The 17,341-nt window shown below is 39.0% G+C and overlaps 1 protein-coding gene across 1 annotated transcript in view; it reads left to right on the top strand.

Moving 5' to 3' along the window:
- The window catches only part of si:cabz01090165.1 (uncharacterized protein LOC100333421 homolog), a 74,875-nt gene that overhangs the window by 50,750 nt on the left and 6,784 nt on the right, over positions 1-17,341 (top strand). Inside the window, exons 8-10 of the mRNA XM_042414260.1 lie at positions 2,317-2,500; positions 3,676-3,913; positions 3,999-4,268. Of these exons, the coding sequence (XP_042270194.1) occupies positions 2,317-2,500; positions 3,676-3,913; positions 3,999-4,123 (547 nt within the window). The 3' untranslated portion in view covers positions 4,124-4,268. The remainder of the gene's footprint in view (positions 1-2,316; positions 2,501-3,675; positions 3,914-3,998; positions 4,269-17,341) is intronic.

A 17,341-nucleotide genomic window follows, 5' to 3' on the forward strand; every position in this document is an offset into this window, starting at 1 on the left:
TGTCATGTTCTTCTAGTTGATAGTCATGGTGACTGCTCAGAATGTATTGGTTCTTCTTTTTAATGCGTATATATGTATATAACAATATGATATAATAACAATAGTTTTCTAAATGTGCACTAATACAACACATCCATGTAAAACTTTTCTTGAGCCGAGAGAAGCGATTTAAAAATCCATGACATCATCACAATGTAAAGTCTATGGGCTGAGCGGGAGCTCAGGGGCGGGGCCAGTAGGGGAAACATTACTGCGGATATTTAGTGGGCCACACAACGCGGAAGCAAACCCGGAAGCTAGAAACTTTTTTTGGTGTATGCGCCAGGCGAGCAATTCTTATAGGACTGAATGGGCGCCATTTTTAGTCCCATATCCAGCTCTTATAATACGTCCATGACCTGTCCACACTAGTCCACACGGTCACAATGCTGTGTTCCCGTAGACGGCGATCTACTGCGCATGTGTGGAACGCATCCTCCAATCAGACCCCAGAAGATAGTTTAAACAGAACAACTACACATATGTGGTGTCCGCAGCTGTACAGATCAGTTCATTGTCGGTTTGGATCCAAACGTGAGATTGACAATAAGAAAAATATAGAAAATCGACAGCCTGATCATTTAAGCATCAGTGTTCTTAAAGATTTCCATGATAAAAACATCAGGCTGCTTGTACACAACACAAAGTAAGCTAGTTAAAGATAACACTGTGATCATATTTTTAATCTATCTGCAGTGGATGTGATGGTGTCAGTACAAGCAGAACAGGAGTCATTACAACCAGCAAAGCAGCAACATCAATACAAGAATCTAAAGATGTGCACGAGGACCACCGGGTCACGATTAGATAGAGACGGACTGAGACAGAAAAGATAAGACACATGTCTTCACTCTGCAGCAGCTCTTTCTGTTCAACCGTGGACTCAGAATGATAAAATACATCAACATGATAAGATGTGATAAAAAAAACAAAACACCAGGAAGTAGAGATAAAATCAACTCTTCAAGTAGAGGAGATAAAAATGAAACTCCTCACCTCAAAATGACAATTTGACTGCTGTGGATAATAGATGTGACGGGGTCATTTGGAATTAATTGAAATAGAATTAAAACGGTAATAAAACCAATGAGTAAAGACCTTTTTTACATAGAAAGTTTTAAGGTGATTAAACAGTAAAAAAAAAAAAAAAAAAAACCTATTAGACTTTTATTTTATTTGCTCCAAGATTGACTTTCTCCCATTTTCACCTGCATCGCCACGCATGGCGACATAAACAACGATGGAGGATCATCTTCTTGTCCATAAAAACATCAGATGTTGGCATTTCAGACCCAAATAACAGTAAAATGAGGACACGGGTCTTAATGAACAGAAGCTTCCAAGACCATAAAGGTGCACAAGTGGCCTTCAGCTTTAACTGTTTACAGCTACACGACTAAAACCTGGACGACCTGTTAGTTTGTAGACTAGATTCAGAGCAGAGACTCATCTCATCTGCCTGACATGATGATAGTTTTATAAAACAGAATAAAACAAACTGAGTCTGAATTTAGTTCTTTCATTCTTCCTGGTTCAATACACACCAGCAAACTTCTTCACTGCTGTCCTCACTGTCTCCGCTAGAATACAATAATTGTCCGAGTCACAGTGACAAATGAAATTGATTTTTGTTCCTGTGTAGCTCGGTGGTTAAGCTCTGTCACTGCGTGTATTTACTGCCTCGTTAATATGGGATCTTCAGGGATTCTTGTCCCTGCAAATTACAAAACTAAGAGAGGAACGTCAGCTGGTTTATCTGACTTCTACAGCGTTTCCTCCTGTGGTTTGTTTTGTTTGTCACCAATGAGAATAATGAACTTTGCTACCAAAAATAATGGCAACAAGACGCCTGAAAAAGTCTAACCAACCACCAAACACAGAAATCTTAACTGTCAGTCACATTCAGCTGTTTTAAATTGTTTCTCTTTCAGACATAAACACCAAATAAGAAGAATATATATTATGTTTATCTAACAGTACACTTCAGCCCAGGGAAACAAAGTTTTTATGACTTTTATCCACAAGTGTAAATAGGTAGTATGACCAAATTTTCCTTTTATCAATGTAGAGACTTGAACAGGACTCCCCGCTACGCTTGTTGTTATCAGTAAAGATCTCAAGCTGAAATAAGACACTTATGAAGAAGAAATGCAATTATCGTTTCTCTCTACACAACCTGAACCCCCGTGGAAGACTTATTGTTCACCAAATGATCTATAAAGCAGCTCAAAATAAGATAAAAACCCTTCCTCTCTGTCTTCTTCCTCTCATATTCAGGATGATCCCAGCCAACCACAAGTACTTCCTGCTGAGTGATCTGGCGTCGTCGCGGGACTACGAGCTGTGTGTTTTGGCCGTCTACGATGACGGCATCACGGCCCTGACGGGCACCAAGCTGGTGGGCTGCGTGTCCTTCACCACGGAGACCGAGTACGGACGCTGTCACTCTCTACGAGACCAGGTTAGTGTTACACCGGTATCGCCATGGCAACTCATTGAGTTGAACAGCAGGAATTTGGATAAACGCTTTCTCTCAAAGAGTGTCTTAACTCCTGGAAAGAGCGATGTAATCTGGTACTAATTAGCTAGATGAGGACTGTGTTCAATTAGTTAATTATCTCCGCCAGGTGTAAGCCTGGAAGGAGATCATGCATTTGGTCGTGTGTGTGTGTGTATCTGTCTGCAGCTCATCTTACATACTACTAGACCCATCTACCTAATATTTTCTGTGCACATTTATGACTGCATGCTCATGGACCTTTATGACACAATTCCTTATGAGCCTTTAGTAAAGTTTAGAGTCAGGAGTCCTGCGTTATGACATAGCAAAAGGCATTTCCGACAATCCACTAGGCTAAAAACAAGGCTTACCTGGTGTGTTGCAGGCCACGTTTTGGCCTTTTGTCGTGGCACAATAACCGACATCCATAGAAAAGTTTGGTCTCATCTTTAACAGAAGCATCTGCAGATTAATCCCATACCCGATATGTTATGATCCACTAAAGTTATGCACCATACGAGATGAATAAATGGCCCATTTTTTGTTAGCTTCACTGCCATCTTGACTGGAAGGGACAATTAAATGAGATTCAACTCCTCTTTGTTCGAGAAGGGAGAGGGAGGAAGGGAGGAGTTTTATTTCGTGTGATGTGTTAGAACAAAATGTTCTAAATAAATAACAATGTTTAAATTGAGACGTTTCCTCACTACATTTGTACAGTCAGGAGAACCCAGAACTCTTGGTTACCATTAAACTATTCTGTTCATCCTAAAGAAAACTGAGACTATATTAAAAACTTTGCATACATACATCTATATGAGAAAACTTACACACCTGACAGAGATCTGCACTCTACTCACATTCAGTTATTCTTTCTTGCAAATGACTGAGAATCAACAAGTATTAATAAACTTCACCCAAATCTATTGCTTCTATTTTCTATTTAACAACTTCCATTTTTTTTTTAACAAATTCAAATAAATAATGGACACTTGCTGAGTGTAAAGTACAAAATTACACAGTTATCTCCAGGAAACCAAACTCTTCAGAAACCAACTTGTGATGTCATGGTAACCACGTCCATATTTTTATACAGTCTATACACCAGACTAACTGTTTCTGATCTTTCTCTCCAGTTTCTCGGCGGCACCATGATCATCATCATCGGGGGGATCATTGTGGCCTCCGTCCTCGTCTTCATCTTCATCCTCCTGATGAAGTACAAGCTGCACAGTAACCACTACAAACAGAAAGCTGTGGCTCGCCACGCCAACGTCTGCTCCCAGACCAATGGAGGAGGAGGAGGAGGAGGAGGAGGAGGTGGCGGCACCAACATTCTCGCTCTGCCTCCATCCTCCTCCTCTGCAGGGCAAGGTAGGTGGATGGGAGGAGGAGGAAAGATGTGACTCCTCTTTGTCATTGCTTCTAATAACCTTCCTCCATCTTGTCGTCTCCCCAGGTGGAGGTGCTAATAAAAACTCCCAGCCATCTTCTTCAATGGAGGGAATGGGAGGAGCTTCTCTCCGAGGGACGACTGTAGTGGACTTAAATCCTGCCCATGACGATGACACCATCTCCCAATAACACACAAGAAACTGTCAGTCAAACCCACAACCCACCAATCTCTAAGCCCAAACCAATACTCCACCTCCCTCCCCCTTATTTTTGATTTGTTGCTGGTGCCTGGAGCCAAACTCCACTTTACGCTGAGGAGCGGCTCCTGTCATTGGTGAGTAACCGCTACCAGGGACGTGAGGGATTTGGGGAGGACAGCCAGTGATGTGCAAGACGAATAGTGACAGATAGTGTGATCCACCTGTGAGAAAGGTGACACTTTGTTTAAAGAGTCAGTTTATCCAAATGATATCTTTCCTTTCAGGGAGTTTTAACATAGCTGTCCAAATAAAATTCCATTTGTAGAGGCTTAGAGCATTAAAAATGACACTTGAAAAACGCAATGTTAACTTTCAGCAAATAATGTCCCGATTAATCTAGATAATCCACAGACCCCATTGTGAATTTCTTCAGTCGAAGGAAGTTTCATTTAAAACTGTTGACAGTGAGGTTTGTGGATTTTTTTTTTGGAAAGACATGTTGCAAGACAGAAAAAATCTCCTTTAAAATCTCCCTCTACTAAACAGCTAATTGTTGTGGAGTTTTCCGTCTTTAGGGGTTACGTTGGGTCAAGCCTTGGCCTTGAGGTCACACTGTAATTTTTAAGGAGAAAGGAGGCCTCTCTAATAAAGGGTAAATCAGCATTGCCATGGTTACCAAGGTCGGAGAGGGCCTTCCTAAACAACACAGATTGGTGAATAAATAGATTCTATTGACATAATCATACATTCAAACCACAATGCAACATGACCTGAACTGACACGGGTAAAATGCAGTTCCTTGTTTAGAAACTAGTGAACCAATTAGACTAATTTTTCATATTGTAGGCTGATCTGTTGAGGTTAAAGACTAAGAGTCAGACCTTCAGGGGTCAGAATGGAAAGAGACAGCATCAGAGTGCAGAAGACTTCGATGTTTGCTGTTTCAGTTTCTCCTTGATCAAGTGCTTCAATTAACATTTTCAGAATTAAGACATCAATATTTCCACAACACTAATGTTCATATTTTTAAATGTATCAGTGTTGTTTTCCTATGCAACCCCAAATGAAACTTACACATTACCTTTTTTAATATAGAAATAAACAAATTTCACCAAAGTAGTATATTGCTACTACCAGTTTAACTGTCTAGTTAAGGTCAAGTCAAGTCAGTTTTACTTGTATAGCCCAAATCACAAATCACAGTTTGCCTCAGGGGGCTTTACAATGTGCACAGCAATACAACATCCTCTATCTTTAAACTCTCGATTCAGGAAAAAATGGCAGAAAGCTCAGGAAGATCAACAGAGGAAGGATCCCTCTCCCAGGACGGGCGGACAGGAAACAGATGTTGAGTGTACAGAATAGACCAAGACAATAAAATTAAAGCCTGGACAAACAGGATGACAAAATTATAGATAGACTGATGACATATATCGATGGCCAAAGCGCAAAACCTCCTATCTGCAGAATTTTCCGATTGGCGGATTTCACAAGGAAGGCTGCTCATATTCAGTCTGTCTGCAAGATAATCCCGCCCTTTGTTGTGACAGAAAAGTCACACAACAAAACAAAAACACAAGTTTTTGTTTTGTTGTCCCTGGATGTGTAGAGAGGCTACAGCACGAGTGTGTTACACAATCACTGAACATTCATTTCCAGCGGACGAGGAAGCAAATACACTGAATTTAAGGAATTCTGACCCTAGTATACTACAATTTGGTAACTATTACATTTACTACGTCTTTTTACCTGAAAACAAACTTGATTTTAATTTTAATTATTAACTTAAGTTAGAGCATCGTTTTGTAGAACCTCTTCCAACTTGCACCAAGTGCAAAAGCTCCTATCTGCACTTTGTGAGGCATGAATACCTAGTTGATATTGTTAACACATAATAGGGATGTGCAGAGAGCTCAGTATTTGTATTTGTATCTGTATTTGTTGAGGCAGCAAAATTATTTGTATTTGTATTTGTATTCGATTAAAAGTGGACAGAGGCTTAAAAATCACTTAAAAATATGCTGTTAATTTTAGAAAATTAAAGTGTTACAATAAGTGCTTAGCTTTATCTCTGGGGAACACTCTCAACTCTGGGAGTGATGTCCGAATTAGGAAATGTGCGTCATGTAGCAGGTGGATGTGACTGACCTGCGTGCTGGTATTTGACATGGTTTATTTTTCTTCCTGAAAACAAATCATTTTTGAAATATTTGTATGAAACAAATATTCGTAAAAAAACACTATTTGTGCTTTGCCAAATAATGTATTTGTATTTGGGCGCAACCCTAACATATAATATAATAATATAGTCCAAAAACAGTGTATTATATATTGGGTATCCTTAACAAATAGCATTCTGCAAGAAAACAAGTTTTTTTTAGTTTTCTCAAACAAGTGCATTTTTCAGAGAGGAGGTTTTGCTCTTCAGCCATCGATATATTAGAAAGAAAGGGGTGCATTTAAATATGGTACACCTCACCCTTACTGCAGAGAGTGCAGAGAGACAGGAGGAGTAGAAACTGGAGAGAGAGAGAGAGAGAGAGGAAGAGTCACATCTGAAGTTTGTTTGAAATTGAAATCTGAAACAGAAAACAGACGGGTGCTGAGAGAGAAAGTGACAGAGAGGACAGACAGTGAGTCGCTTTAGTAAACATGAGGACAAAGTTCATTCATCCTGCATGACTGAGCACCAACTGAACACTCTTCCATTAAAACTACACTTTGATGAACAGTCACTCACCTGGATACGGTACACACACACACACACACACACACACACATAGAGAGCAGTACAAAGAAGTATTCTTTTAATCCTGTCCTTACTGTTTCACTACATAGAAACACAGGAGTCTCCTGGATAATGAAACATAATTTATATTTTATTATTTCAGCCTTTTTTTGGGAGGAATAATGTTTTTTTTTCCCCGTCGGTCTAGCTTGGCAGATGGCCTTAAATACTGCAATATGCATGACCTTCTGCCACTGTAGCTATGAGTAGTAGTGAATTCAAAATGCTACAGAACAGTAGAAATGATCACATTTGCTCCTTAGACTGAGTGATTACATTATATATATTCACAAAACTATTTCCAAATAAATGATTCCCAGCACATTTGTAAATGGAAATGAGCAAAATTAAATAACGTGAAGAGTTTTTGGGAACACGGATCACTGCATTAAACATCAATTTGATTATTTTATGTAATTTTGCATATACAGCTCCCTGATTAACACATCGTAGCTGCTGTATGTTCTCTTTGTCTGTGTTACACTACATAAAAGTCAACTTCCTCATGTTTGTGAGATCAACTTCTTGTCAGTAACTGAGAGTGGAGCTCCGACATCTATTAGTCAATCAACAGATAATTAATCGCTTACTATTTTGATAATCGTTTTGAATAAATTTCCTAGTTCCAGCTTCTTAAATGTAAATATTTCCTGGTTTCTTTAGTCCTGTACTGAATATTTTTGGGTTGTTGACTGTTTGTTTGGGACAAAACAAGACATTTTAGGATGCATCTTTTGCTTTGGGAAACATTTTTCACCATTTTCATCATTTTAAAGGGGAGGTATTATGCTTTTCCTTATTTTCAGACATATATATATAATGTCACAATGTCGGATATTCATGTTAAAAGTGGCTGACGTGTCAAATAACAAGGTAAACGTATGTAGCAGTAATCCCTGTGAGCAGAAAGCCGCAGCTTCAGACTGCTCTGAATGCTCGGTGTCCAACGTTTTTTTCTACTTTAAGCCCGAGTTGACGTCAGTTTGTGACGGATTTCTTTATATGGACATCTGCTACGTGCACAGCGCTCGGGAGTTGCTATGACGCCATGACACAGCACAGCAAAGTAAAATAAATAGTTTACCTGTTGGAGGTGCGCTGGCTGTCTGCAGCTCTTCATAAAACATCATCATCACTGTGGCTGTTTCTGCTTGTACTCTTCCTCCCTGCGTCATTTCTAACTGATCCACTGAACAAATAGCTCCAAATACCTCCACATGTTGTTGTTTTAACTTGTTTTTAGCGCCGCTAACGAAGCTAATTCAGTGTGGAACATGTTTTTACTTCCTGTAAATTCTTCGCAATAAAAGTCTCCCATTAGTCAGTAATTTAAAAGCTTTTAATTTGAAGCAGAAAAGCAGGAAATGTTTAGTCTGCATTGACATAAAGTGACACAAATCTGATACGTAAAGCTGGCCAATCAGAACAGAGCGGGCTCATTGGGAGGCGGGGCCTTAAAGAGACAGGAGCTTAAACGGAGTGTAAAGAGAAACTGTATATTGAGTTGCTGCATAAAGGGCCAGTATGAGATAAATAGGGAGTTTTTTGAACTTTGAATCATGCAGAGCTACTCTAGTGGAGTCCCAAAAAATAAAAATTTAGAGCTGAAATGAGCATAATAGGTCCCCTTTAAAGACCAAATGACTGATCGAGAAAATAATGGACAGATTAATCGCTACTGAAAATATCACGAGGAGAAGTGTTGTGGAGTTTTGAGGCGGTGAAGTCGTCTATCGGGGAATCCCTTCAGGATATAAATCTTTATTGGCTGAGATAAGTGAAACCAAATATGCACAGATTTAGTTGATTTACTTAGTTGTCCTGTTGAAAAGTTTTCGTCTTTACATTTTCACTTTTTACTCCAGAGAAATTCTGATTGTAGCTCTGCTTGGAGTTTATTTCACAATGAAAGCAAACACAGGCTTTCTCACTGTATTACCCGTTATTACTTTCTCTTGTCTCTTCCTCTCTCAACCTTGGGCAAACACATTCTCTCTATTACTTTGTGTTGCCTCTTCCTCCCAGTACAAACAAGTTTTGTTTCCCTCTGTGTCTCTCACCCTCTTCCTCCCTGTAGTCATTTGTTTGATTTTAATGAGTTGTTTTGTTTTGATGCTTCCTTTCTCTTCTCCGTTTTCTTTCATATTTGAGGTCAAGGTCATTTTGTTTGTCTGTTATCCTCAGCCGTAGCTTTTCTCTTTATCTTGTGATATTTCTGCTACCAATTTTAGTCTCAAATTGAGATATATACCCTATTGTGAGGTATCTATCAAAGCTCTAGAGGATTTTCTCCCCTTCAACGCAATTTATGAGCTGTTTCTTTTCTTTTTTATCTCTCTGTGTGAATTGAAATATTGGTCCTGTGTAGTTCAATGGATGAAGTGTGACACCGGTGCTGTTTAGGGTGAGAAGCTCCATTCACTATTTAACTAAACAGCCCTGTGTGACCCGACACATACACGCTTCTGTTTGACCTTTTCATTCTTGTCTCTCTGAAAACATTTTTACAAGCAACATGGCAGAAACATGACAGACGATTATCTTTTCTGTATCAAGAGGTTCTGCTTTGAGTTGGAGTTTATTGGTGTTTTGGGGGCGTTTTATGCCTTTTAATTTCATGTTGACAGTAGACAGATGACAGGAAGAGACAGATGGACGATATACAACAAAGGTCCTCAGCCTTGAGTTAAGTTTGGGTGACTTTGACCTCATTTCCACCCAGTATTAACATGTGATCTGTGCCTGGATGTTTTATCTGGATCAGGGAAAACGTGTTCATACAGGTGTGATTGTACACAGGATGCATTGCAATCAGAATGCAATCCGGCTTTGTGATCAGATCTCAGTTGTAAATTACATCTGTCCAGTTTGGTCACAGCCTTCCACCCATTATGTTGATAAGGCTGGCAATTTTCTATATTTTTCTCATTACATCTTATTCCTCTGTGCCGTAGACCTCTGTTGTTTAAAAAAAAAAAAAAACACGTCAGTGAGCCACACCGCTGCACTGGGTGACATGTTCCTTCATTATGAAGAGTTTTGTCTCATTAGTTTGTTTAGAAACGACTCCAAAGACTAATAACAGCGATCATCTTTTCAGTCTCAGGTGATTAGTTCAGTGTAAGGCAGACGCCTCTGAGCATGTGCAGGAATGCATAACATTTACAGTGCTTTGCTAGCTTGTTGTGCTACATATCACAACCTCTTGACTTTGTACATTATACATTTCTCTAAGCCCGCTGAAAAGCTACAGATGAGTATCACCTTGTTTATTGACAAGTCCATCTACCTGATTTGCATTTTGAGATCCAGTCAAAATGCAGATTACAATTAGGTAACAAAATGCCCATGATCAGATGGTTATCCACATCAGGTGGTCTAACTTTATTGATACTGTTCCTCGTTCAGACAAAATAGCAGCAGTTTATTGTAATTGTGGCACTGTGTGTAGTAACGTTCACTCGTTCAGCATTAGCAGTGGTTAATTTGTAGTTGCTGTTTGTATGACTACAATTTGACTAAACAATGTACAGTACCTATGGAAACAAGAAGTAATATTAACAAATTGTGAGAACAATTAGAGATCGTGATGTTCTGTTTTCCTCTCTTCAGTCTCTTTCCACTTTCATTCTTGTCTCCATCTCTCTGTTTCTTCTCCTCTCTTCTTCACCCGTTCCTCCTCTGTGCTATCTGACTTCTTCTGTAATAATTTTAGTACTTTAATAATACACCATCTCACATTTTGTCACGCATGTATGCACACATGCGCACACACCCGTATGCACATGCAGAAACACAATTTTTTTTTTTTTTCTCATGGAAGCAATCTCAGTGGCCCCCGCTGGCCCCTCAGGCCATTTGTTGTGGGTTTAATATCTACTATACACACACACACATGTTCACACAGAGGCAATCTTGACACACCTGCTTCCTCTTCGATACACATGAACTCAGCTGGTGTTTGGTCAGCCTGACTCACCGTTGCCCGAAATGCCATTAGTACCCTCTCCCACCAGACACACACACACACACATTCAGCCACAGGCACACATAATATATATTGAGTAAATGCAAACCTCGTATCACCATTGTTTTCTGCTTTTATATCACTTTAATGAGTAAATTTTCCATCCCTCTGAGGCCCATTAAAAACCATTAAAATGTTTAGATAATAGTTAACTTTTTGCTTCACTGAGGTTAAAAATCTAATACAGAAGTGAGGTCTCCTTGCTCAAATGTTGCAGCATCATGTTTATACATTACGGCCAAAATACACCAGACACAGACGCGGCGTGACATGTCTGTCGCAGCATGGCTGCAGCAGAGCACGTTCATTATAATCAACTGAAGCTGCTTCACCGACCACAGAAGCCACGCAGCACCTGGTCTATTTTCTCTATGTGTGGTTATGCAGCCCCCCCAACAGGTAAAACCTACATAGAACTGTGTAAAAAAAACAGGTACAGTCTGTTTAAAAATAATTATAACTCATTGTATGTGTATCCATGATCCTGCAGTTAAAACAATCCGGTTAATTAATTCAGTACAAGTTAATATAGCAAACTGTGCATAACCAACTGCATTATTGCTTGGCAAAACTCAATATGCATGCAGTGATGGAGATAGAGTTGATGTAGCAGGTAGAAAATCCTGCTCCGCCCCGCGTACATGACTCACCGCATCCACTCCGGGTGTATTTCAGCTGTTATGCTACTAATTTGCATCAGCAAATCTATTTTGACAGAATCCTAATGTCGTTTTTTTTTTTTTTTAATCAGCATAATTTGAAATGTTTTTAATTAACATATTTAATAAACATATATGCAAAGTCAAAATGCATCTGCAAAATGTTTCAACTTTCAGCATAATTTAGTTGTTTTCCATCAATATCCTCTCACAGCAACTGAAGCTTTATGTTAAGTTATATTTTGGCAGTCAAGGACAAACTGTCATCTTGGTTAAATATCCCTCCAGACATGTTTTAAAATACTGTATATAAAAAATACTCTGCTTGGGATAATAATTTGGTTTTTCCCCCCAAACATTGCTAATTACCTCACTAAAATACTTAAAATTGCATCTACTCCAACTCCCACTTTGAAAAATCCAGAATCAATGAATATGTAAATATTTTTCATTTCAAAAGTTTAACTGGACACAAGATATCTCCTACTTCAAGGCCATTCTGAGTGTATGTGCCCTGGAGTTGCACACTGTACCATGAACATTGCATATTGTTGTAAATACATCATTCTGCACACAGAAGCTCAGACATCTAAGTGAAATACCAATGAGCAAAACACGTGTTTTGAGAGGAGGGGGACTTTAAATATTAGGGTTAGGGTTAAGAGTTAGGGTTAGGATTAAGGGTTAGGGATAGAGTTAGGATTAAGGGTTAGGGTTAGGGTTAGGGTTAAGGGTTAGGGATAGAGTTAGGGTTTAGGGTTAGGGTAAGGGTTAGGTTTAGGGTTAAGGGTTAGGGTTAGAGTTAGGGTTAGGGGTTAAGGTTAGGGTTAGGTTTAGGGTTAAGGGTTAGGGTTAGGGTTAGGGTTAAGGGTTAGGGTTAGGGTTAAGGGTTAAGGGTTAGGGGTTAGGGTTAGGGTTAAGGGTTAGGGTTAAGGGTTAGGGTTAAGGGTTAGGGTTAGGGTTAACACTGGCTGCACAAGACAGGACGGGTTGACATTTTCTTTTTTTATTACAAGAAAAGAAGGACAAAAACAAAACAAAACAAACAAAAACAGACCCAATACAACGCGTATACACAACACAAAGACACCAGATATATACACCAGAGGTTACAGACAATAGGCAAAGGAAATATAATATACTTGTTTAGGAAATCATTACATACCAATCTTTCTTAATAGGACTTCTCCATTCTACCTACAAGGATCAGGTTTCTATTTAATTGTGCTGGTTTTGTTCTTAAACAGTCAAAACACTTAACTTAAAAGTCTCATATTTATATAGTCTTTTATAAGTGTCCATGGTCCATCTAAGCCATTGTCTCTATAAAGTCCCTGCAGGGCTGAGGCTGCACCTTCCATCGTTATCAGTTCTATGAAGTCCTTTAGCCAGTGATTCAAACAAAAACAATTTAATTTCCTTACTTTCCAATTCATAAGATCCTTTTCACAGAAAGAAAAGTCAATGTTATCAAACGTTGTATTACTACAGATTTCAATCCATCCACTTTAACTCCCAGTAAACACACTTCTGGGCATAGTGATACATCTACATTTAATATTGAACATAACATTTTATGTACTCCTACCCAAAATTGATCTTATTTCTGGACAATGCCATAACATATGTATTAGAGATCCTCTCTCTCCACATCCATGCCAACATAGATCTGTCATATTAGGATTAATTTTATTCAGCTTCTGAGGAGTTTTATATATATATATATATTCGATACAAAATTTTCATCTGTATAAGTTTAGAGGACGGGTTGACATTTTCAATTTTTAGCCAAACTACTATATTTTTCTAACATTAACCAAAGTGTAACAGCTGAATCCAAACCCAGGATTTATGTTCACACCTCATGATTTACATCCAGTACCAAGTTCAGTATCAACGCAGGAAGTAGTGTGGTGTTCATGTAGAGAGGTGGAGAGGTGCAGGTGTGAAGGTCAGGGTTGGTGGACGAGTGTGTTGCATTTTTGACTTTAATGTGGGAGATCAAAGTTCATGCACGGACGCAAGCCTGCAATAGACCGTAGGCTTTTTTATTAACCATGACCATGAGCTTCCCTTAACCTTAACTGTTCCATATCCACAAAGGTTGAGTCAAGAACAACTGGACAACTGTGCCACATCATCCAGAAGGCTTCTTCAGCACTGAAATGAACATCAGAAACAGTCCAATCCACTTGCTCTTGACTCAGCCATCATTCTGGATAAACTATGACCTGGGTGACTAAGAATCTTCACAGACTTTAACCATATTATCTACTGTAGCTGCCATTTGCAGATATTGTAGAGTTGGCATTGTTCATAATCCAGGGTTTTGCAGAATCGCTCAATATCATTGTTCTTGTCTTGCAGTAGGGTTGCAACTAAATAAAAACGAAAGCTGAATCACCTACAAATGCAAAGAGATAAATTCCTTGAGCTTTATGTCAGAGGGAGCAGCAAACATCAGGTCCTGGGAGTGTAAACAGTAGTTCCCACTGTTATTTAGTGTAATAAAACTTCATAAATATGGAGATAAGATGCCAAGAATAGCAGATTAGCGTGTACCAGAGTCAGCTAACCACAGAACACAATGATGGGTGCAGGCAGTGGAGTCAGTAATGAGTGTTAGTGCATCATCATTAACAGAGTCCAGTCTATGTAAACTTTAAGCAGAGGCATTTTTATAAAGATATAATGTCAAAAAAATGCATAATCATGCTGAAATAAGCAATTTTTTTTCTTTTTTCAGTCTCCAACAAAGTTATAAAGGAGATATAAAAGTTTTCACCGGACAACACACCTACACAAGTGCAAACACTGCATAGAAATACACACATAAATTCAACACAAACTGGCTCCCTCCAATACAATCCCACTATCAATGCTCAGCGATTACCACAGAGGGAGAGCGAGAGAGAGAGAGGGAAGAGTGACATAGGCAGACACAGGCAGATAGCATCACTGTGAGCTCTCTGTAAAGCCACGAGGCATCAGGGCCTCATTCAGTGTGCCTTTTATTATCCGAGCCTGGCACCGAGCAGCAAGGATGGCACAGTGACTAAACTGTTTGCCATTACCATACAGCTTCCTCCGAGGCAGGCAGCGGCCCTGCACAGAGTCACAGTGACACCTGGTGGTCACACCTGACAGTGGCATGGATTTATGTGGATTTTATTTATACCCCTCATGTATCCAGGGAGAGTAGAAGGACACCGTCATTCACATTCATGCATTCACACCCAACCGCAGTCTGCTACTGGACGATGGAGGGAGATAAAACAACGACTGCTGAATAAAACCAGCATGCCAGTGTCAGCATGTCATTTCTAAAAGGTTTATATGTGTTGTGCTATGTTTGTATATATATATATATATTAGAAGTACATGTATGTGGACACCTCAAACATTTAGGTCACCAGCAGGTGTACGTGATCACAAAGTGAAGTGTGTCTCTAAATTACTTACAGAAAATTTAGAACACTTTGCATGAAGCAGCCTCGAATAAAATCACATTTCCTGTTTCCAGAAACAAAACTACATGAAGTGGTCACCCAACCCTAACTCCCGAACACGACAGTAATATTATATTCTGCAAAACCCCAGACTACTTAGAATTACAATGTATTTAAATGTTCAATACTAAGATTTTGGCAACTACAGCATGTTTGAGGTTTGGTAACTATTACTGGTTGGTTAGTTTTAGTTTAGCTAAAACTATAATGTCAGCAGTGAGGTGTGATGCTGTCAGTTATCTCTCATTGCGCTGGAAAACTGTGTGAGCACAACTACAGTACGTAAAGTAGGTCGAAGTTGAAGCGTGGAGTCGGTCTGGAAACTATGATGGATGTTTACGACACACAGTTCAGGAATAATTTTGACTGTTCGCTTTCGTTTTCACTTCCAAATAAGTTTGTCTAACCTGTTGGTTTGTTTCCAATCTGTCTGATCATCTGATACTTCTTGACCCGTCTGATATTTTAGTGACATTATGTTCTCAGTAATTAATTATCAGAAATTATTTAGGATAAGCCTATGTTGGAGTGTGATGATCATAACCGATATAGAACCAGTGGTTGGAATTGTTTTCCTTTAGGGTCTTTTTAAATTATAAGGTTTTGTTAAGTATCTGATGTAGTGTTTTAATAATATATTACTATCCAATATATTATATGTAGTTGTTGATATAAGCAGACACGATGACGCTGTTAGACTCAGCTTTACAGGCCAACCACAATTTAAAGGATGAGTTCACAATTTTTCAAGTCTGTCCTAGAACTTGTTGTGGGAAATCTTCAGATGGGCCAATAAATCTTCAGGTCACCCACAACTTAGTATTAGTAGACTTCAATGTGAATAGGTTTACTCTGCATAAAGAGCAATACAAAGCAAACAGAGGCCTTGATCCCGGGATAAAGAACCTAATGAAAAATCATAAAACATTAAATTATATACCTCTCATAACCCCTCCTAATGTGGAGCTTATTTGCTAAACCCCACCTTGCTTGATCTTAACACTTTGGTAATAATCCAGACATGACTCAGCTACAGAAAACAAAGGTGTCTCACACTTCTCTAAAATCTATCAGTTTTACTTGGCGTCTTCCACATTTCTCCCCAGCGGCCTTCGCTCATCACACACAGAAGATTAAAATATGACATTGCTGATTCTCCCCTTCTGAATTCCCTTGAGAACTATCTTTTATAGATGTAAATGTAAATGCACAATTACTGGCCTGTTCATGGAAGGACAGTTTTCTGCTACAAACTTTAATCAGGTACCCAAATGAACACTGACATTGTTTTTTTTTTGTTTGTTTGCTGTTTTCTTTGCCATTAGAAGATCCCTTCATAATCTACCTTCAATATAAGTGATGGGGGCCAAAATCCACAGTCCTCCTTCTGTTCAACAATATATTTAAAAGTTTATTTACAGGGTTTTTTTTTAGTACCAAAGTCCCTCTTTTTTGTTACGATCCTTCCCCTGCGGCTGAGCAGGAAAACACTGTCTGTGGAGACACAAATGCTAAAAGGTCTGTAAGTGTGGAAGATTATGAAGGGATCTTTTAATAGCCAGTATGAACAGTAAGAAGAACCTGTTTCGGTGTTCATATGGGTACCTGACTGTTGTTTTCACTTGAAAAACTGTGAACCTGTCCTTTAAACATGTCCCCACTTTAACCATTTTATCTCAGGTGATTTCTGTTATAATCATCCATTACAACTACCACGATAGATCGGAGTTTAACCATAAAGTTGCTCTCCAAAATCTACTGCGTGCAACAGTACCATTAGGTAATCATTTTTATGTTCACCTTAGTTTTTTACTTTCAAAGTAAAAAGCAGATATGAACTCTCTAAATACCAGAAAATCCAAAAACATTAGGTCTTGTGATGGCACATTAACAGAAAGCAGTGAAATCTCATCTCTGGCTCTGCTGTTTCCCTGATATCTATTTTTACAGGGAGGCCTTTGAATATAATTTGCAGCATAACATTGCCAGTGGCTTCATAAACCCTTTGACTAAAATAAAACAAAGTCAAAGTCATTTTAATCTCCATCTGAAAAAGACCTGGGCATAATGTGGAAAGGAAGCAAGAAAGACAGATAAAGAGGGACAGACAGACTGTGGATTTGTAGTCGGTGAGAGAGAGAGAGACATCCAAGGAAAGACAAAGAGAGAGAGACAGAAGGGGGGATTATGGACTTATATTTAGTTAGTGAGACAGCAACACCAG

This window comes from Thunnus maccoyii, chromosome 6, assembly GCF_910596095.1.
Source record: "Thunnus maccoyii chromosome 6, fThuMac1.1, whole genome shotgun sequence".
Taxonomy (NCBI): domain Eukaryota; kingdom Metazoa; phylum Chordata; class Actinopteri; order Scombriformes; family Scombridae; genus Thunnus; species Thunnus maccoyii.